Raw genomic sequence first — 22,770 nt, forward strand, 5'->3', positions numbered from 1 at the left:
ATTCTAACTCTAAAATGATGAGTAGCAGATAGAGTGGTGAAGTTAAGAAGACAAGTTCAAATCTTGCCTTGGAAATGTAATTGTGTGGCCCTGGCCAAGTTACTCAACATCTCATTATTAGTTTTCTTCTCTGCAAGCTGAGTATAACCATAACACTTGGGGAGGAGAAGGCTCAGGAGGGAACAGATGGCTGCCTCCCAAGGCTGTGATCCCAGAGGATCAAATGAGACAATAATTGTGAAGAGCTTTACAAAACTAAAAAATGCTAGCTATCATCATTCTTGTAATTATCATGAACAGAAGCTGCAGCTAAGTGGACTAGCCAAAGTTCCATCACTTATCATTTCAGTGCTCTTTGCTTTGATATATTTAAATCATCTCTTAAAAGGGAGATCTGTGTTGCTCATGTTAATGTATAACCAGGACAACTCTTGTTTCACAATATATCTCCTGGTATAAGTGAGGAAAGAACACATTTTCCTGGGGACTTGAGGAGGCTGCTTGGGGAGGTGCTGTAAGTACCCATTTCTCTTCAGATGTGTTGTAGTCCTTAGATAGGGCTCCATGGAATTCAGCCCCTGTCCTTTCTCTCTAAGATTTCATAGCATTTCAGCCCCACCAGTCCGCCAAAGGCTTGTCTCTGGCAGGAAACCGAGTTTGTTCAGTGACCAGTTGTTCTCTGCCAGTCTTGTAGGTATGTCTTACTCTAAGATGGCAGTTTCTGAACATTGCCCTGATGGCACTGGAGAATTACCTTTTAAAAAAGAAGGACCCCAAACTTCAAAAATGAGGGAAAGAGAGAGAAGAGTGCTATGAGAGAGACCCTTGTCTCCTGGGGCATACAGCCTTTCTTTTACATCATCATTGGCAGTGGATGTTGCCAAAGAAAACACAACTGCCTGACAGATGGATGATTCTGTTGTATGTCAGGTGCCCAGTGCCCAAATGTGTCCTGTAACTATGCAAAGGGGTCATTTTTGTAGAAAAAAAAAAGAAATGCAAATGTCTTTTCTTGGTGTCTCTATCCCACTCTACATAGAGTTAAAGACTCTAAAAAAGAATGTCAGAGCCACAAAGAACCTTAGAGCATAGAATGGTAGAATTCAGATCATAAACTGTTAAAAACAAGAAAGGAATTTAAAATACCACTGTTAGTCTAGAAATGGTCTTAAAACATCAAATGCCAGAACTAGAAGGACTCAAAGCATAAAATTTAATGATATAGATTTAAACAAATACTTCTTAAGTACCTAATATGTACAAAGCGACGTGCTGAACATAGAAGGAGGGAGAGAGAAGAGTCTGCTCTCAGTGATAAAGTCATAAGGGACTAAATATACTAAACATGGGCTATTGGACTCTAAAACATAGAGTGTGACAACTGGAAACTATTTTCTATGTCAACCAAAACCCAGGAAGGAAATTCGCTTGCCCTGATTCAATGATAGGGCTAAGACTGGAGGCTGGACATGGATTTTTGTCAATGGAGCAGCCTCCTCCTCAGTCAGGACAAAAAGTGGTCCAAAGTTGAATCCGGAGATATTCAAGTTAAGCATTAGGAAGGCATTTTATAATGCAAGGGCCAGTGAGATTTTGGAGAACATTCTCAATACAGGTTGTATAATTTCCTTCAATAGAGATGGCTGAGGAATAAGAGGTGATGATGGCTTTAAGGGGAAGATTTATTCATTCAATACTAAGGCATTACTTAATCAATGCATAGCCCTTGCCTCTGGCTGGAGAGGCAGGACACAAACTCAGATAAAAATCTTTCAAGTACTGTAGTTTAAAATCTTCAGAGAGAACAGACAGATAGCAGTTACTAAGCAGCTCAGTACAACACGTGTTCAAGTGCTAAATCAAATAGAATTGCAGAGATAATAAGTCTTTTTGCCTGAAAGGGGAAAGATCATATTATCCCAAAAAATTTTCATGGAAGAAGCAGAATCTGGGATCAGACACTACTTGTCTGGTTTATAGAGTGACAAATTCCTTGGGAAACATTCCAGTTCCCATTAAGCAGGGATAAAAAAGAGATCATTGATTAACAGGAAGTCCCTTCATCTCACCCTATGGAAATGTAGTTATTATATATGATGTTGTACGGAGTAAGCCAGAACCAGTGCTTAACCTCTAGGAATCTTAGTCTAAGGCTGTCTAAAGACAAACCTGCCCACAGAGAAGGAGAAGAAAACTGTGAGGAAAGATTCCCCACAACTGAATCAATAGGTAAAGCAGACATAAACCCAAAATACATTTAAAATATGCAACAACAATTAGATGGCTACACTTGGTGAGATACTGATGAAAAACATGGTAGTTAGATGCATTAAAAAATCATAGGATTACAAATTCTTTTATAATCTTGTTTTATGTTTTATGCTTTAATTTAAAAATAAGATGCTAAGAAGGGACCCAGAGACTTACCCCATCTGTTAAAGGGATCCAAAACACAAAAAAGGTTAAGTGTGACAAGAGGTATTCTATTTCCAGTTCTGCTACTAAGTAGTTGTGTATCCTTTAACCTCAGTTTCCTTCTGGAAAATGATGGGGGTTGAAGTAAGAAGTCACTAAATCCAAGAGACTAATCATTTTATCCTTATCATTAATATAAACCTATCTTACATGATTGTTTTGAGAAAAAGCTATAGAAACCTTAAGACACAATAGCAATGTGAATTGTTATCATTAACATTATAAGATTGATAAAGTTGCTTCCAAATATAAAATGTGTAATCCTATGATTTTTTAATGCATCTAACTAGGCTTTGTCCCTGCTTTGATTACTCTCCTTTCCCAATATCATCCCTGTAGTAAGTCTATTGAATTCTACATTCTACTCTTAATTCCCTTTATACCTTCTCCTATCACCGCCTACACTTAACCAACACCACTAATGCTGTATTTTTCCACCATCTACCTCCTACTTTCCAACTCATACCTTACTGAACAGAGATGAAAGAAGTCTCACAACTATGTTGATTGTATCCATGATGGTACAGAATATAAAAATCTCAAATGGGCTTTCACTATTAAGAGGAAATCCTTTATCTCTTCTATGAGTCATTTTCTATCCAACTCTCTAGAAGGACTGAACCAAATCTGTTTTCTTCTCAAATCTCCAAAAGTAATCTTTACCCTCACTCCTTCACTTGAAGCCCTAGACTCATAATTTTTTTAAAAGAAAGATATATACTAAGACTTCTCTTTCCCAATCCCCTCTTCCTGAAGCCTTTGACTTCATACAGTCTAATTTCAGATAAGGAAGTGACCTTATCTTCAACAAGACTAACCACTCTATGTGCCTAATTGATCTCAACTTCTCCAGTTTTCTACTGCAGAATAACCCCATCCTCATCCCCATTCCTTTTCTAATCTTCACTCTCTCAATAAACTTCTCTTCCCAGTGGCTTATGGATATAGCTAAATCTTTTACATAAAAATAAAACCTTAGTAGATCCTACCATCCCAGATCAATATCATTCTTTGTCCCTCCTTTTCTCAGGCAAAATTTTATAAAAGCATTTGTTATACTTTTGTAAAAGTATAAAAATACCTGGTGTCTCTACTCATTTATTCTCTTCTAAATCCCCTGAAACCTGAATCCCTACCTCATCATTCTAATGAAACTGTTCTCTCTAAATTGACTCTATTGTCTCCAAATGTTTCTTCTCAAACCTCATCCTCCTTTACTGCTATTACATTTAATACTGATGAGTGTCTAAAGACTCTCCAGGGTGAATTTTTATAGCACTGTTCTCTCTTATTTTCTCCTACTTGTCCAATGACTTAGTCTTTATGGTTGACTACTCCTCCATGGCACTCATCTCTTTTCTATCTACACTGGCTTGGAACCACACCCACTTCCACGAATCCTGTTATGATTTCTATGCAGATAATTTCCAGATCTATTTTCCCAGTCTTAATCTCTTTTCCTGAACTCCATTTTCTCATCATGTTATACAATTTGATATGGATATCACCATACACCTCTAAAGCTCAATATACCCAAAACAAAAGTCATTCCTCCCCCCCAAATACATTCCTCTTCTAAACATTCCTATTTTTATTAAGAGTACCATCATCTTTCCAGTCCCCAGGTTTATAGCTTCACTGTATTATTTAACTCCTCTTTCTCTCTCACCCCATATAGTTAATCTGTTGCCAAATCTATTCATTGATTTCTCTATATCTCTTTCATAATTTTTTTTCATCCACATAGTTCATACCCTAGTTCAAGCCCTCAGTGCCTCTTCTCTGAATTATTTCAATAACCCATTTGGTCTTTTTGCTTCAAGCTTTTTCCTTCCCTAATTGATTCTCTGCACATTAACCCAAATGATCTTTCTAAGACATTTTAAATAAAAGATACACCGATACCTAAAGTTTAAAAAATATCAAACCACAAGTCCTAAAAGTATTGTTTATTACTTAATTAAGAGTCAAAAGGGCCCTTATTGATGGAAAGAAAGCACCACTGTTTTTACTTTGTTCATACATGAATTAGCTTCAATGATCATGAAGCCTAATTCACTGAAAAGTCCTCTTTTAAAAGTCTGAGTAAAATATATTGATGAGAAAAGATTTTTCCAGAGAAAAATAGATGCTTTAATTGATACACTTTTTAAAATGTCATGTCTATGACATGAAATAATTTTCATAAAATTCATTCAAAAAGGTTAATTGTAAAAATATGCATTCAGTAAGATAAACATTAGTATTATTTGCAACTATTGGTATAACCAAGATGATAACTGGCAAATTGTACATAAGACTTTTTTTTTTACTAATTCCTCTAGAAAACAATGCAGTGCAGAGAAAAAATTGTCCTTAAAAATTGGTCTGGAGACATATTAATGCATTTATTTTAAAAACTAAAATTTTCCTATTTTGCTTTGTCAGTGGATATAGCAAGAAATTTAGTTAAAGCTGCACAAATCTGATTGCATATTTATGTCATGTTGTTCAAAGTAATGTTAAGGAAGATATGTTTCTTTGTAAACCCTTGAATAATAATGTCACATCAAGATAAATTAACTATATAATTGATATAGTCCAAAAATGAAAATGGCATAATATGGTAGAGTTATATTGGACTCTTCACAGATCTTAATTGATGTCAGAAATAACACAGGTATAAGAGCATGATTACTAATGCAATTTGGACATCTTATAGGTTTCATAGACAATAATTTATATTAAAAATATGAATGAGAGTCTTCATATATTTTTTCAAATTTTCACAAGAGTAAACAACTTTATTTTTAATGTTTTAAAACAATCCACTAAAGGGAAGGTTCTTAGAAAACTGTGCAACGATATAGAAACAGTTGTTACAAAACATGCTGTCTTTTATGGAAAGGGTGTTTGAGATAAAAGAAATTTCCATTTTTAAAACAATAATAATAAAGATGAAGCAATTCCACTTCATTATAAAAATGTCCTCTTGAAACTTTGAAGGCTAATTTCTTAGGAACAAAAACAAATACAAATGCCATTGCAAGGAAGTCCAAAGAACCTAAATATAGGGGTCCGTATAGTGGCCCCTCTGAGGATCCAAAGTCCCTCTGCCCAGATGTGATGTCATGGTCAGAATAAGGAGATGAGACACACCATGCATTCGACCCACGTATGAAAGCATCACAATCACACACAGTGCTCTGCCATATTATTGTGGTTCATTTATTATATAGGTTTTTTTGGTATATAGGTTTTTGGTATATAGGCTTCTTTGACACACAATCAATCTTCAGCGTATGTGACATTCTACAATTTGATTGGATATTATCAAATCACCTAAACAACACTCTTGTGATATCACTACAACAAAGAATTCTGTGATCATTTTCTAAGTTTCTACAATACTCTGTGATAGATATGATTAATGTGAATAAAGCCATTTGTAGGTTAGTACCCCTTGGCCTGCTGAGAGGATCATTTCCCCAATATCCAAAACTCCCTGTAGAGAATAGGGAAACTTATCCCTCTTACCTTATCCTCTACCCTTGTCTTGTCTTCCCCAATAAACCCTTACTTGAGAAAAGAGAGAAAAGAATATCTTCTCTAAATCTCACAGTTCACACTGAGTGAATTGAAGGAGAAGGGGGAGGGGAAGCTGAGGCTTGAGAAGTGGGAGGAAATGGGAGGCATTAAGGGAGGAGGGTAGGAAAACCTTTTATCCATTAGTCATCTAGGACAATCAATAGACAGCATGTCAAGTATCTCCCTATTATAATCTTCTGCATATGTGACATTCTACAATTTGATTGGATATTATCAAATCACCTAAACAACACTCTTGTGTTATTACTACAACAAAGAATTCTGTGATCATTTACTAAGTTTCTACAGCTTTCACTATCCATCATAATTGCTTTGTAGATGAACAACAAAACATCTTCATATCCAGGTGTGAGGACTTAAAGCAGACCAATTTTGGGGTTGTCCTCAATTTACAAGTTCTGTTTTTCTTGTATTACTTTGAAGTACCTAGTAATGCTGCTTGGCTTCTGTTCCAACAAATTCATTGGAGTGTGGTAACTGTAGGAAAAGATTCATTATAGTACTCAAGCTTTTGGCCAGTGTTTATTGTAGGACCTTGGAGCATGTCTTGTGCTTGAGAAAGGAGAGGTCATGGGCAGTAATCTTTGGTCTTTAATTCTGTAACTGCAATCTTTTGGGGTAATAACCTAGGGAACTTAAAGTAGGGTATATATTTATTGATCCTATAAGTATTTGCTTTCATATTATTTCTCCTGTATTGGGGAGAGAATAATAATCATTCATGGGGAAAATTTAAAGAGAGAAGTCACAGAGGGGGATCAGTGTGGGGCTCTCATTCTGGGGTCTGCTTTGCTAACCTTCCTTCCTTGGACCGTGACCTTGTCAACCAGTGGGGTATGATGGCCTCTGGCATCTCCTCCCTTTTTGTTTTTTTAAAGTAAATGACTTCATCTCAATTTGGACTTAATGTATGGTGGATCCTAGGTGCCAGATGATAATTGGAAAGCAAACAAGAATGAGAATAAATAAGACAAGAGCAAATCTACAGCCAATAATGGTGTGAATGAGACTGTTATGGGATACATAGGAAGAAACACTGTCATAAAATGAATTTGCAATAGATGAGGCTGAATAAAGGGAAGTACTGGAATGGCTAATATTCATAATTTGTTTATGCAGTGTTTTCAGGTCAATAGAGAATTCTGAGTGGTGCCAAATTCCAAAGATGTATTGTTGTATATTCTCCCTAGGAATATCTGATTTATTATAAGGAAGGGGAAAAACACAAATCCATTTGTACTCAGCATGACCCTTTGATTTAAATATCAAGTTAATATTCTGTAACTTGCCGGGGACCAGCCCCTTACAACCCCTGAGAGGGGAAGGGGGAGAGAGAGAAGGAACGGGGAAGAGAGAAAGAAGGTACGGACAGCTCTCACATGGTATGCAAAGAGAAGTCGTTTATTGAGGCAAAAGCATGGTATATAAAGGAAAGGGGGAGAGAGAAAGATTAAAGATGGAGCTTGGCCAGAGGCCAAGCTCCTGCAAGGACAGCCATCAGGTAGCCTGAAAGAGAAGGAGCGCAGAGCGCAGAGAGAAGAGAGCAGAGAGCAGAGGGCAGAGAGCGAGGGCAGAGAGAGAGAAGGCGGAGCCTGCTGGGCTAGATATAGTTTTTGATATGCAAATATACACAGTACATAGGGATGATTCTCATTGGTTAATGACAAGGCATAGGTGTGGTTTCTCTTAACCAGGTGAGAACAAAGAAACCTGTTTTCCCGCCTAACCTGGGAGAAGCTGGGGTCAAGGGTCAGAGGCCTTCCCAGCCATGAGCACTACTGAGCATGCCCAAGACTGACTGTTCCCCTTGCCCCTAGTTAGGAGTGGGCTGCTACAGTAACTGCCAATATAAAAGATGACTTCTTATAAGACATTTAAATGAGTCTCTAACCCCTTATCTATGTGTTCTTGGGTTAAGAGGGCAAGTGAAACATTCTTAGAAAAATTATTTACATGTTGTACAGTGTGGACTGTTTGAACAAGAGTACTAGTGGATGCAGCCAAGGATGCGATTACTGAAATAAGAGCAGTTATACCCAGAATTAAGGCTGCAATAAAACGTTTAGGACAGCTTAAGTTGTTAGAAATTAGTTGTAAGGCATGCCAATCAGTTGTCAAATTCACAGGCAGCATAATAAATGATGGTTGTTTAACAATGGTGCAACAGTGGTTGCAGAAATAGATGGATCAATACAGTTTGTCAAAATACATCCTGAACAAGAAATCTTAAAAGTTGTGGGAGATTCACATTGTAAGGAGGAGAAACTGTTGTTTGTTTGAATAAGCAAAGCATGGGGAGATCTAACACATGCGTGGAGATATCTGAAGTCTTCCTTGTTATTGGGTCTCAACAAAACAACAGGATGAAGTGAAACAATCAATCTCCATAAAGAGAAATAAGTAATGTAAGACTAGGGGTTTTAAAAAAAAAGACCAAAAGGGGTGAGAGCTACCCAGCATTATACTGACGGAGTATTGGCACCCTAGTAAAGATAAAATCATAAGATCAATCAAAGATGTGGAATGAGTTATTAATTATGGGATATTAGACACCCTTATTGGGGAATTCACACTCTCTCCAAGGGGAATAACCATGGTCCTCGTCCATTTGTTGCCAATATTTGTCTGAGAGTTGTTTACACTCGGGGATACTTTCAGGGGGATGTTCAGGAATTGACTGAACAGAAAATGTATCTATCAAGAAAACAGGGGATAACATTTGGAGTAGCCACACAAGTCTCTTGTTATCTTTGCTGGAAGAGTAAGAGAGACATGAAAGAAAATCTATTGCCAGTCAGCCTGAAGTTGGGTCAGGCTCAATGGTAAAGCATAAAGGTGGTATATGGGATAATCCTGAGTATGTAAAATTAAGAGAAGACTTGTGCAGTATATAATTATCTGTGGGACCCCCAAGAAATTCAGAATCATTGGTGTATACCTGTAAATCATTGAACCATGTGGCAGGGTGAAGAATGGGAGGTTCTGGGGAAGTAAGCCCAGTGAGGGTTAGCAGAAACTGGCTTTACCTGACAGGCAAGAATCGCGAGCAGAGCAACAAAAACCATGTTTGGAGTTGGTTCCGGGTTATGTTTCTTAACTACATCTGTAGCTTGTTGTGAGAGGGCTTTCAGTTGCCCCCACAATGGAGGACCTGCCTTGAGGGTCAAAGCAGCAAGACAGCAAGACATGGACAAAGAGACCTGAATGCATATGGATGTAGAGATAGTTGGCCTACAGGTTGGATCCGCTTGTTGACGGGGTCAGGTGGAGGTGGGGTCCATAGATGATGAAGAAGCTCTGCTACGATGTGGGGGAGGGAGGCAGGCTGGGAAGCTTTGGCAGCTGGCTGGACATATGGTCGAATGAGCTGATCAGGGATCCAGATAGGTGAGTCCAAATTCTGTGGAAAAACAAAAGCAGAGCCTCGTCTGCTCATTAGCAGCAGATCTGGACCTTTCCACACACCTGATAATACATCTTTCCATTTTACTAAAGGTTTTGGAGAGGCTTTATCTGAATTTCAATGTTTATCCATTGGAGACAATTCTTCACTGTTGAGGTTTTAAAGGATTAATTACAAACATAGCATGAGTTAGAATGTGGTGGGGAGAAAAATGTGAGAAATCACCGTCCTGTAATTTATCAATTTGTGCTTTGAGTGTTTGGTATGCCCGTTCTATGATTGCTTGTCACAGGGGGTTGTAGGGGATTCCTGTGGAGTGAGAAATTTGAAAAGTGGCACAAAGTTTTGCAAAGGCTTTGGAGATGTGCAGGTCCATTGTCTGTTTTTATTGCTTTTGGCATACCTAGATATGTGAAGCATGTAAAAAATGCAGAGACACATCCTTATATGCTTCACCTGTGTGTGCTGTGGCTATAATTACATGAGAAAATGTATCTATTGAGACATGTACATAAGATAAATGGCCAAAGGAGGGGACATGTGTCACGTCCATCTGCCAAAGGTGATTTGGTCGGAGGCCTCTGGGGTTAGCACCATAGCTAGGAGAATGAAGATGTCAAGGACAATGTGGACAATTACAAACAATAGTCCTAGCTGCTTCTCTGGTTATATGAAATTGGTGATGTAGTGCTGTAAAAATGGAGATTTTGAACCCCAGACTTCAATCCCCAGAAGTCCTTGGTATTTCCCAAAATCCCCCATAATCTCACCTGAGTCTCCACCTGGGCGAGATCACAATTAGTATTTAAACTGGCAGTAGCGCCTACCTGGGTCTCTTCCATGCTCTTCTATGCTCTGCTCTTCCATTGCAATGATGTACTAAGTAAGCTAAGTGCGGGGGTTCTGAATGGGCTAATCAGCCATGGGCACATGATTTATTATTTTGTATCTTCTTTATTCCTTGATTTCTAATAATCCTTAATAAACCTCTTAAAATATAATATTTCTATTACTAGAGACTAATTTAAGTTTTACAGTGCAGAGGCATTCTGGTGGTGTATTTTGTGGCTGGCCTCAGCATCCTCTATAGCTGTAAAGCCTGCCTGGGTTAGGCTGTCAGCAAGGTGGTTGCCCTCGTGAATAGGGCCTGGTAATGATGAATGGGCCCTGACATACCCAATGTAGAAAGGGGTGCCTCAGGCTTGGATCAACTTCTGGAGCTCTGATAGGAGTGGAAAGATAGAGCTTTTGGATGAAGGTAAATTAGCTGTTTCAATGTGAGGGAAAAGTTTGACCACATACTGAGAATCAGAATACAGGTTAAAAGGTATATTGACTAGTCTCTGAAAGGCAAAAGTAACTGCTACACACTCTGTATGTTGGGCAAATGGCTGGTTATTTATGACTGTAACAGTTTTCCATTAGAGGATCCATCTGTATAAACAATAGCTGCAGGGGGGTTAAGGGAGTGGATCGGGGTGACCAGGAAGGAAAGATGATTGCTTGTCTTTTTAAGAACTGCAAGAGAGGGTTAGAAGGAATGTGATAACCAATGGTCCCAGCATAACCTGCTACAGAAACCTGCCAATGAGTTGAATAGCAATAAAGATCATGAATTTATGCAGCATTTAGAGGCGTAATGATGGAGGAGGGATTTGCACCAAAAAGTTCTTTGCTCCTCTTGTGGTCTTTTAAAATCAATTCATAAATTAGCATGACATATGAGGAAAGAACTTTCTGAGTAGAGTTTGGTAAATGCAGCCACTTGAGAGGGGTATTTTGTACAAACACCCAGTGGAAGTGTATATACTTGGAAGTATTAATAATGTCCAAGGCTGGCTGTAATCTAAGCAAGAGAGAATTTGGTTGATAATTGCTTGGTTTACCAGAGCTAAAGGTTTCTTCCCCTCCTCTGTGAGAGCTCAAGGGGAGGTGAGGGAGGAATTTCCTTTTAGAATTTCAAACAGGGGTTTGAGATCTGCAGTGGTGACTTTTAAAAAGGGAAGAACCCAGTTTATGTCTCCTAATAGTTTTTGAAAGTCATTTAAATTTTGAGATGGTCAGTTCTTAATTGTAAGGTGTGGTGAGAGATTTCATTGGCTTTTTCAATAATATGGCCCAAGTATTGGATGGGAAGTTGTTTGAATTTTATCAGGTGCAATTTTTAACCCATACTTTGATAAAGCTTTAATAGTGCTGGCCATGATCTCATGCAGCTTAGCACCCTCAGGTTGAGCCAGCAGAATGTCTTCCATATAATGAATAATGTAAGCTTCTGGGAATTGCATCCTCACAGGTTTAGGGCTAGATCAAAACACTTTTGGCATAATGTCCTAGAATTTTTGGACTCCTGGGGCAACACTAGTCATTTGAATTGCTTGTAGGGCCTTTTCAAATTCAATGAGAGTACACTAAATGCAAATCTGACTATCCTGAGGAGCTAGGATCCTAGGAGGAGCAATCCTGCAAATCAATTTCTATGATCTCATATCCTTTGGAGATGATTACAGGGGAGAGGAGCCCTGGCTGGAGGCTCCCCATGGTGTTATTCACTGCCCTTAGGTCCTGCAATAGTCTCCACTTGCATGATTTTTTCTTGATAACAAAAACCAGGTATATTCCATGGGCTTGGTTCTATGTGCCCTAATTTCAATTGTGTTTGAACTAACTTCTCTAGAGCCTATAGTTTCTCTTTTGGGAGGGGCTATTGATCAATCCATACAGGCTCATCATTTTTCCAAATTATGGGATCAGCAGTTATTCTGACAGTAGCCCCTATGAAAAAACCAAAGGTCCTTCCTCAAGGGGGGTATGGCTCTCCTCATTAGATGTGACTAGAGAGACTTTCATTTGTGACAAGACATCTCTTCCCCATATAGTTAGAGGGAGAGAAGGAACCACATATGGGCAGAATTGTCCTGACAGTTTTCCATCCAACCAGGTTAAGATCTGAGAACTTTGAGTAACATTAGTGGCCTATCCAATGCCTATTAGATTGGAGGGGGTGTCTTTAATGGGCCAAACTTAAGGCCAGTCTTTCTCAGATGTAGAGCTCAAGTCTGCTCCTGTGTCCAGTAATCCTCTAATGTTTTTATGATTAACTTTACTATCTTTCATGGATCTGGAATTTTTTATTTCCTGAACCCAAAATGTGCAATTAGAGGATCCAAATCCTCCCTGTCCTCTGGTTGGTTTAAGGATGGGGTTTTCAGATTGAACATAGGGAAGAAGGATTAATTGTGCAATTCTTTGTCCTTTCAATATATTTACAGTTCTAGGTGGGGGTTGTACTATCACCTGAATCTCACATAGGAAGTCTGAGTCTATAATCCCTGGAATCACTATCACTCCCTGAAAAGAGAGAGAGTTCCTACCCATAATGAGCCCCATTGTCCCTTTGAGTAGGGGACCCTTCACTCCCATGGGAATGAGCAGGGGTTAATATGAGATTGGTGCTTGAACAGAGATCCAATCCTGCGCTCCCCAGAGTTGCTCAGAATAGGGAGCTGATTGCTGTGGGCAAAAAGGATTTTTCTGGCTGAATCCAACACCTGCCTCTTTGTTTTGCGGGGCCTGGGGCAGCCCCTTCTCCAGTTTCCCTGCTGCAATTCTGAGGGTCCTACTAAGGAGGAGGTGACCATGGAGGTGGTATTTTGACCAACAGCCCTTCAACCAATAAAATCTCTTCTGGCACCACCCACACCAAGTTCTGGGGAGGCCAGTTGTCAGCTGTGGGTTTCTGTTATTTTCTGGGCAATCTCTGCTAAAGTGTCCGAATTTTCCACATTTAAAGCATTCTTTCCCTGTTTTTGGTTTTCTTCTCATTTCAGTATATGTTTTGCCTTGCAGGGCTGCAGCAATAGCCATGCCCTGAACATAAGATGGAGTGAAATCTTCACAGGCTTTTACAAACTCACTGATGCTTCCTGTTCTTTTTACACTTTGAAGCATGCTCTGACAAATGGAATTGGCATTTTCATATGCTAATTGGTGGATTATTACATTTGTGGCATCCTCTTGTAAAATTGTATGTTTTACTTGTTGAATTAATCTGTCCATAAAGTCTGCATATTTTTCCTCAGAGCCTTGCTTAATAGCTAGCCCAGAAGTCTGTCCTTTAGAGACTGGGATTTTTCTCCAGGCTTCCAAAGCACAGGTAGTAACCTGATACAGAGCTTTCTTTGGTAGTTTGACTTGGTCAGAGTAATTAATCCATTCCTCCTCACCCATTAGCATCTATTTAGTGATTGTGTTACCCCTTTTCTTATTATGGGCTGCCTCTTTCTTTGCCAACTCATCATACTCAGCTTTCCATGGAAGATAGTTCCCTCCAGTAAGGCATGCTTTAGCCGCTTGCATCTAGTCTCCTGGAGTCATCCACTTCCCTGCTAAGGTCTCTACCAAAGTTAAAGTGAATGGTGAAGTGGGACCATATGAGACACAGGCTATTTTAATCTCCTTAAGCATTTTATATGGGAGTGGTTCCCATCTAGGTTCCTCTTCCTCTGATTCCTCTCCTAAGTAGATTACCTGGAGACAGAAAGAGAAATCTCCTTCTCTATGGGCATTGTCCACTGCTCCTCGAAAACTCACACAACATGGAAGCATGAGTAGCTGCATTCCTCTCTACTGACTTCTTCCTCCTTTGGGTGAATAGGAATGCTTAGAAGGAGGAGGGGCTGTCGGAGGTGGTCTGGGCTAAACAGGAAATTCCCAGTCCGGGTTTTTGTATTTGGTAGCCTGACTTTCTAACAAATCTTCCTCTTCTGAGGAGATATCAGTGTCTCTGCTCTCTCCCTCTACTGAGCTGTGTCCTGATTCTGCAATTCTAAAGACTTTGGCCTTGGATTTGTTTCCCAGACAATAGAGGTGTTTTTTCTGTGGCAGACAGGTTGGGGAGAGTCTGCCCAAGGCAGATAGCCTAATGGGTTGGGTCTAAAGCATCTCTAAAGAGAGACCAAAGGAAAAAGGTTTCTGCAGGGACCTGTTCTGGTCCATTGTCATTATAGTACACTTTTAAATCAAGTCCAATGCATTCCCAAGTGTGTAAATCAATTGTACCTTCATCAGGGAACCACGGACTGCAAATCTGAATAAAATCTAAGAATTTGGTTACCTGAACTTTGCTCACTTTCACCCCTCTTTTAAGAAGAGTGTGCTTTATTATTGCAGTAAATAACTTTCTTTTGATTCACAGTGACCCATGATCCTTTTTAAGCTTTTCAAAAGTTCTTTGGTCTGAATTACCCACCCTCTTCAACTGTTCTCTGCTAACAGGAGGCCATGGATCTCTGAGGGGGATACTGTGATCATCCAGCTTTGAGGGGTGTATACTTTGAGGGGAAAATTGGGAACTTACCTAGGCAGAGGTCTGTGGTCCAAAAGCTGTTTTGGGTGCCAGTTATAGGGGTTAGGGTTAGTCAAGGACAATAGAATATCCTCACTTGGACTTCTTAGCAGAGTCTTACATGTACTAATAGAGGATGCAGAGATGGTATTAAAGAGAATAAAAATGGAAAAAGTAAACGGATCAGATCAAGTGTTCACCAAGGATATTTCTTCATAGATGTGACAAAATTGCACTGAGCATCTGATTTACTAGGAACCTAATTAAGGGGAAGATAACAAAGGTGTAGAAAAAATGTCAATATTAATATCAAAACAGTCAACAGAGTTATCCAACATTTACTATGTATTCCTACTTTCTCAGCTATATGAATTATCTTTTAAATCACCTACCTCTACACTGAGAGCATCCTTCATGAGGGTATTGGAGGGAATGGAAAAGTTTTCACAAGAGATATTCCATGGAAGACATATCTTTACCATTACAAAACTAACTAAAACATGTGAATAATACAAGATCCCATTGTACTTATTTACTGATTACTAAAAAGCATTTGGTTCAGGAGAGCACAATGTGTCCTTTAAAGGTTTTCTTCCAACAAAGAATGTCTATCTGTATTCTTAAATCAATTTAGATTCCATGAAGAATGTAGCAACAAAAATAACCTTGTTCAACAACCCTCTAATCATAAGCACCACATGAGCTATAAGAAAGGGAAAATAATACTCAAAAAAGAGATTGCTAATCTGATAGGAGAGTGTAATTGAGGAATTCCTTGTGTGTGCAAAGGTTGTCCAGTTATTCCCATTTGCAGATAACATCATCAAGTACCAAAACATCACATAACCTCCTGAAAGAAATCAGCAATCATTTAAAAGAGTTTGCTCTAACTATCCACACAAAAAAAACCCAACTGGATACAGAATGGTTATTACCAAAATTACAGCATACAAATGGATGGACAACCTATAGAACTTATTTATCAATTAAAATATTTATCAGAGACACACAATACAGATGGGCAATGAGGTGGGTTCACATTTAAACAGAAGGTGTCAATGTTTTTTGACAAACTATATAAATATGGTTCTCTGTTATTAAAAAAGCAATATCAACCTTACTAAAATTTGAAATATTTTATTTGTATGAATCCAGGTTTTCTGCTATATAAATAACAAAGACAAAATATCAATCTTAATTAATGATGACAAGAATTGAATAATAATATCACTGACACAATGTTTTCTCAAAATTTGTGCAAGCTCATCTACCTATCACATTAATAATATCATTATCAGTATTAGTTTTATAAGTTAAAAATGCAAAGATTGTTAAGGATCTTACCATTACTTATATGCTTATAAATTAATTGTATGTTTGAATAATTTCTGTTAAAAATTATAATACATTATTTCATTTTTTAAATAAAATACAAGCTAAGAAAACTATTTGTGTAGATGGTCTTAAATTGTAAAGGAGTCTTTGGGGAAAATAGGGCTGAAACATCATTGTCATGTTTGGAAACTACTGATTTAAGGTAAGAGGACAGGCTTTCTGGAAAACCAGAATGAGTGAAGGAAGAATAATTCTTTAATGGCTTCTCTGAGTTCAATGACTGACTCAGAAAACATAACATAGCAAAGATTCTCCTATCTGCCACTAGAAACAGCTTGCTGAATCCATGAGGACTTCAATTTCCGGGTTTCCTTCTCAATTCTCTGGAATCTGGTAAATGTGATGGCACTCATTTCTCAACTTATCATCAAATGATTCTTGTCAGTTCTCCATTCATGAGAAATAAGGAGTACCTTTCCTTGCAAAGTCTCAGGAACATACCACCCCTACTTAATTCCTGCATAGTACCATTTCAAATGTCTACCATTTCTTTTCTATTACTGAGACTGACGATGAAGTCCTTTGTGCCCAAGCAAACACTTCAGTCATGGGATTCAGTCCTGAGAGTTCTAATTAGGTATCAAGGAAAATACACTCTAATGGGTCCCTCTTACATGAAGAAAGCAATGAGTTGAAAATGGATCAACCTAGGTTCTAGATCTCACTCATCCACTACTTAGTTCTGTGACATTGAGCATTTAGTTTCCATAATTGTAAAATGTGGGTAGTACAACGAATCACCTCTTAAGTCCCTTTACCACTGTTGCATTCTGTATTCTAAGATCCCTACCAGCTCTGGCATTCTATTTAGTTCTGTTCTTGCATGAATGTCATCCTCAGATACTCCATTTTATTCTGAGAGTAAAACTGGGCTCTCTGGTGCTAAAAGAAACATGAGCTCTAGCAGCTACAATAAAGATGGAATGGTTTGTAGGACAAGTCCAGCAACAAAATGTGTGTCTGCAGAGACACTCATCACCAGAGGGCTGGGCACCAGGTAAGGGTGATTTGGGATGACAACATCTAAATGAAGACCATCTAGCAAGGTACTGAGGGATTTTGATTTGTATCTATGGGAGGAAGACTCAATATACCTAGAATTATTGACAAATGAATCAGAACTTACTTTAAGCTAACATGTGAAATAGGATTTTCTTTCAAAATGTCCCTCCTGATTTCTTTCATCTACAAACTTCCTTCCCCTTTCAAAATCTTTTACTCTCATTCCCTTCAGATGCCCAACATTTCCTCCTTGCTCCATCCTGGCTGGAAGGAAAAAAATTATAGTCATGTCGGGGATCTCTAGTCTCAGGTTCTAGGATCAGCTCTGCCATGAACTGGTTTATGATCTTCAGTAAATTTCTCAATGTAGGTCTTAGTTTCCTTCTCAAGAAAATAAGGGGCTTTAACTAGATGATCTGTAGGTTTCCTCTTGCTCTAAAATTTTATGAAATGTGATGAATCAGTGACCCTGTCATTCATATGGGTGTTAGGAACTGAGATACTTTTATTTAGGGAAACCAATGCTTCACCCAAATGAATGGATTAGCAATAGTGAAATTTCAGCAATTAACCACTGGAGAGCTTTCTTTCTTCCCTTCTGTTTTTCTTTTGGGGGAGGGGGGGAAATAGAGGGCCATGTAACAGATCAAACTATGTATAAGTGCCCTCCCCAGCTGCACATACGAACAACACCACTTCTCCCGTTTATCCTCTGAATCCTTATTCTTCACTATAGACTGTGAATCTATCAAGAGGAAACCACAAGGCCAGATAATAAAGTCCTGCCCTTCCATTACATTGTCAACTCCTTATGGAGTAAGAACTGTGGTTTTTTTCTCCTCTTTCTTTTCTGAGCCCAAGAGCAAAACTTTGGACATAATGATCACTTAATAAGGGCTTATTGGATTTCATTGAATCAATGATTTACTTCTAATGACAATCAGATAATCTCTTTCCTGTTCTTTCATCCCCTGCAGATACATTTCCTTCCAAAATGCCATCTTTCTTCTACATATTTTTCTTGGCTGTTGGGCTTTATACTACTGTTCATTGTTTTCCTGGTCCTCAGCATGAAGGTAAAGGTAATGAGATCAACCATTCTCCCCCAAAGAACTCAACCTTCTATAAGATGTCCACCAATAATGCTGACTTTGCATTCAACTTATATAGAAAGCTGGCTTCAGAGAACACTGGGAGGAATATTTTCTTCTCTCCAGTGAGTATTTCCTCAGCCTTGGCAATGATGTCCCTTGGGGCCCGATCAGACACACAGACTCAGATCCTAGAGTCCTTGGGCTTCAATCTCACAGAGATGCAAGAGAAGGAAATTCACCAAGGTTTCCATCACCTTATCCACACCTTGAATCTCCCTAACAAGGAACTTGAATTAAAGATAGGAAATGCTCTCTTCATTCAAAAGCAGGGGAAAATTATTTCCCATTTCACAACTGATGTCCAGAAGCTATATGAATCAGAGACTTTCTCTATTGACTTCTCAAATGTTTCAGCAGCTGAACAGAAGATCAATAGCTATGTGAAGAAGAAGACCAAAGGAAAAATTGTAGATCTGATTAAAGATCTTCTACCAAATATTTATATGATTCTAGTGAACTATATTTTCTTTAAAGGTAAGGACTTTTACATTGATACTTTTAGATTTCAAGTTTCATTTCCTACTTTTTTTTTTAAAGAGATATCATAGTATAGTGGAAAGAGTGCCGATCTTGGTTGTATGAAATTAGAAAAATACTAGTCTTAGTTTCTCATCTGTAAAATGTTGGAGTTGAACTAGGTTGCTTCTAATGTTCCTTCCACATCAAAACCAATGTTCTGGAAAAATACAGATGATAAATAATACTTGAACTTCATCAGAGTTATAAGGAAATAGCTTTGCAAAATATAAAGTATTATTTTTAAAATGTCTACTCCTTAAGTATTGTGATTCTGAAGATTAAATTAACTCTCCATGCCCATTTTTAGATTTAATCATCAAAAGTGTAAAAACCCCACTCACAATTGAGTGGGGGAGGTCTGTAACCCACATGTGCAATAGTAGGTGATGAATCAGAATCAACTAACTGCCCTCTGGGCAGTCCTAAGCAAAGCTTTAGACTATGATTTGTCTACGTAAAGTAGAGGAAGGCACAAGAAGTGATGTAAAGAAGTGTCTTTAAAAGGAGTTACAACTTCCTGTGAGAGGGATTCTTTGTGTTTGGGACTTCTGAGTGCTCTCATTCTTCTGAGTTCGAGTTGGAAGCTGATGAAGAATATTCTGACTGGACCCGAGACCTTAGACTTGGTGAGACTATCCTTAAATCCTTTGGACTGACAAGTGGTGAGTGAAAGAGCTGACTCCTTTCCTGGATTATCTGAAGAGACTAGCCTCAGGAGAGACCTATCCTCTTGAGAGAGGCTCCCTGCATCCCCAGATCCTCAGCTACCAGGGCCAAGGCCTCTTCAGCTAAGGATTAAATTCCCCTACCTGTTTTTGAGTTAGAGTTCAGAGCAAAATACTTAGTGCTTAGGATATCTTACCGTCTCCTCTCTCTCATTTTCTTACTTTCAGTCTTTCTATATTTTGTAAATAAATTGTTAAATAAATCTCTTGGAATTAATTAAAATTCCTGGTGACCCTATTATTAAATAATCCAGTAAAACCTTTTATAATAAGCCCTTAAATTTCTCCTCCTTGCATTGTGGTGATTGATTGTTGTAAAGTAGGTATGGCATAGTTGAGAGCCAATAGACAACTGGCCTTAGAATCAGAAACTGTTCTGTACAAGCACCACCTCTGACATATATGTACTATGTGGTTTTAAACAAATCAGTTCCTGGAGCCCAGTGTTTCATATATGCTTCAAGCCTGAAAATGAATACTAGTACTGAAAAGCTGGCTTAGAAGGATTAATCAGGAATGTCCAAAAATTAAAATAGGGTGTCACAAAAATCTAAGGAGGTAAGAGTATATAAAAGAAGGAAGTTGTCAATGGTCAGATTCTGCAAACAGGTAAAAAAAAAAGATGAGGACTGGGAAGACGCAATTAGATTATCAGCACAAAGAACAAGAGTATCCTTGAGAGTGAGATTTCTTTTTTTAAAAACCCTCATCTTTTATCTTAGAATCAATATTAAGTATCTGTGCCAAACCAGAAGAAGGGTAAGGGCTAGGCCATTGCGGTTCTAGGCCTTAGAATCAGAAACTGTTCTGTACAAGTGGGCAAGTGACTTGCCCAGGGTCACATAATTTGGAAGTATCTGATATCAGATTGAGCCTAGGACCTCCATTCTTCAGGCCTGGCTCTCTATCCACTGAGTCATCTCACTACCCCCAAAAGAATAATTTCATTCAAATAGTGATGAAAGAAAACAGATCAAAAGAATTTAGCAAAGGCTGAGAAGTGAAAGATTGCAATCAATGTGTAGAAACAGCTGTTTCTAAGCATTTGTGTTATGAAAGGAAAGAGAGGTATAGGAACTGAGTTCAAAAGGTTAAAGGATTAAGTGAAGGGTTTCAGCTTGCTTTTTTTAAGGATGGAGGAAATCAAGTTATGTTTGTAGGTGACTGGGAAGAGACCAATAAATAAGGAAAGGTTGAAGATTATAGAAATAGAGAGGATTATAATGGTCAAGCCACTAAAGGAGAAAAGAAGGAAAAGAACCAAAGATATGAGGAGAGGGGTTAGGACGGACTGGCAAAGGGAAGGTTAATCTAATTCACTGAGATGAGAACAAAGAAAGAGAGAATGGAGAAAAAGGTAAAGGTCATAGTAGAGGGTTTCAATTTTTTCAATGAAGTATAAAGCAAAATCCATGTTGAGGGGAGGAGACGGTGATGGAACAGGTGTTCTGAGGAGAAGATAGGAACAATTGCTCTGAATAATTCTAATAAGGGACAAATAAATGAATTTATATAAACCAAGTCTATCTAATGTTTGATAACATATTGTATAGCTATGAGAATGATAGATGAGAGTAGGGAGAGACTTGGGGCAGAAAAACCATCTTAGAAGCAGTAGTCTAGGTGAAGTGAAGTAAGGACTTGAATTAATGTACAGTGGTCAACAGGTGAGTAGAGAGAGAGAGATAAGAGACATGGCATAGAGTTAGAAATTATGAGATTTGGCAACTGATTAGATATGCAACATAAGGAAGAGTCAAAGGCAGTACTCAGATTTTGAACCCAAGTAACTAGAAGTATGTTGGAGACTCTAGCATAACTGGAGAAGTTCTGAAGAGGAGTGAGATTGAGGGAAAATATGATGAGTTCAATTTTGGGCATGTTGAGTCTAGCACACCTATGGGACATCCAGTATGAAATACCCAATAGGCAATTGGAGATGTCTGATTAGAGCTCATGAGGGTTGTTCATGAGAACAAGCCACAAAATCTGAAATCATTTTAAAAAGAAATTCATTAGGTCATTTGTTAAAGGGGACTGAGTCAGAAAGGAGCTGCAGCTCCCTCTCATCCAGGCTTTGGAAAGTTTATGTTATATAGGATTTAGACAAGGGTATCAGTAGTTTAGCAATTTTGTTGAGAAGGTAATGTGAAAGCAAAGTAGATTAAAATAGATATGCAAAAATGTAAACATTCCATAAAATTTTAGGGATCATAGGGAAACTCAAAAGAAGACATGGATGTGGAAAACCAAAACAAGAATGCTTTGGATGGATCCAAGACTTCAAATTCCTTTTTGCCATTTCCAGCATTCCTAGAGAGTTACTGGGGACAGGTGACATTTTCAGTACAGACATTCACATAAGGTTGGCCTTAAACAGTAAAATAGTTTTTCTGAACAATATAATAAATCATTCACACAAATGCACACAGGAAAAAAGACTCAAACTTGAGATAATAGCTTTCTTCACTAGCTTCCTTATATTAATTTGCTACATACATATGTATAAAATATAGTCTAATATTTATGTGTATATACATTCTCTACATAACTATTTATATATTATCTTTCTTCAATACAAGCTTCTTGGGATATAAATAATTTTCTTTTTAGTACTTGTAGTACCAACATCTAGAACCATATCTGATGCGAAGTTAGATACTTAATAAATGCTTGCTGGTTGATTGGATATATAGATTCAGGAGTCATCTGCATAGAGGAGATAAATTAATTGGTGACAGCTGATAAGGTTACCACGCTAGACAGTATGTTTATAGAGGAAGGACAGCCCAGAACATAGCCTTAGAGCACACTCACTGTCATAGAGCATGTTATGGATGAAGATCTTGCAAAAGAAACAAAGAAGAACAATCAGAGAAGGAAGAAAACCAAGATGTCATAAAAAAAAAACAGAGAACACCCAGGAGGAGGGATTCAATACTATCAGTAATATAGAGAGATCAAGAAAGCAGAAAACCAAGAAAAGACTCTCAGATTAAGTAGTTAAAAGACTATTGGTAAATTTGTAGGGAGTAGTTTAATTTGAGGTCAGAAATCAGATTGCAGAAGGTTGAGGAGTGAGAAAGAGATGGCAATAGATGGAGACAAATTTTTTCAGCAGTTTGGCTGCTGTAATGATAAATAGGGATGTAGAATGATAGA

At 38.2% G+C, this 22,770-nt stretch overlaps 1 protein-coding gene across 3 annotated transcripts in view; it reads left to right on the forward strand.

Annotated features, from left to right (window-relative positions):
- The first annotated feature begins 452 nt into the window (after positions 1 to 452).
- LOC100024653 (thyroxine-binding globulin-like) overlaps positions 453 to 22,770 on the forward strand; it is a 30,004-nt gene continuing 7,686 nt past the window's right edge. The window contains exons 1-2 of one of the 3 annotated variants that reach the window (XM_001375816.4): positions 453 to 514; positions 18,188 to 18,838. In XM_001375816.4, the coding sequence (XP_001375853.2) occupies positions 18,205 to 18,838 (634 nt within the window). In that variant the 5' untranslated portion in view covers positions 453 to 514; positions 18,188 to 18,204. Of the gene's footprint in view, positions 515 to 17,031; positions 17,255 to 18,187; positions 18,839 to 22,770 lie in introns of those variants that run through there. The other 2 variants (XM_007473637.3, XM_056811324.1) reach the window with 2 other exon arrangements.

The sequence above is a fragment of the Monodelphis domestica genome, chromosome 1, assembly GCF_027887165.1.
Source record: "Monodelphis domestica isolate mMonDom1 chromosome 1, mMonDom1.pri, whole genome shotgun sequence".
In the NCBI taxonomy this organism is placed as follows: Eukaryota; Metazoa; Chordata; class Mammalia; order Didelphimorphia; family Didelphidae; genus Monodelphis; species Monodelphis domestica.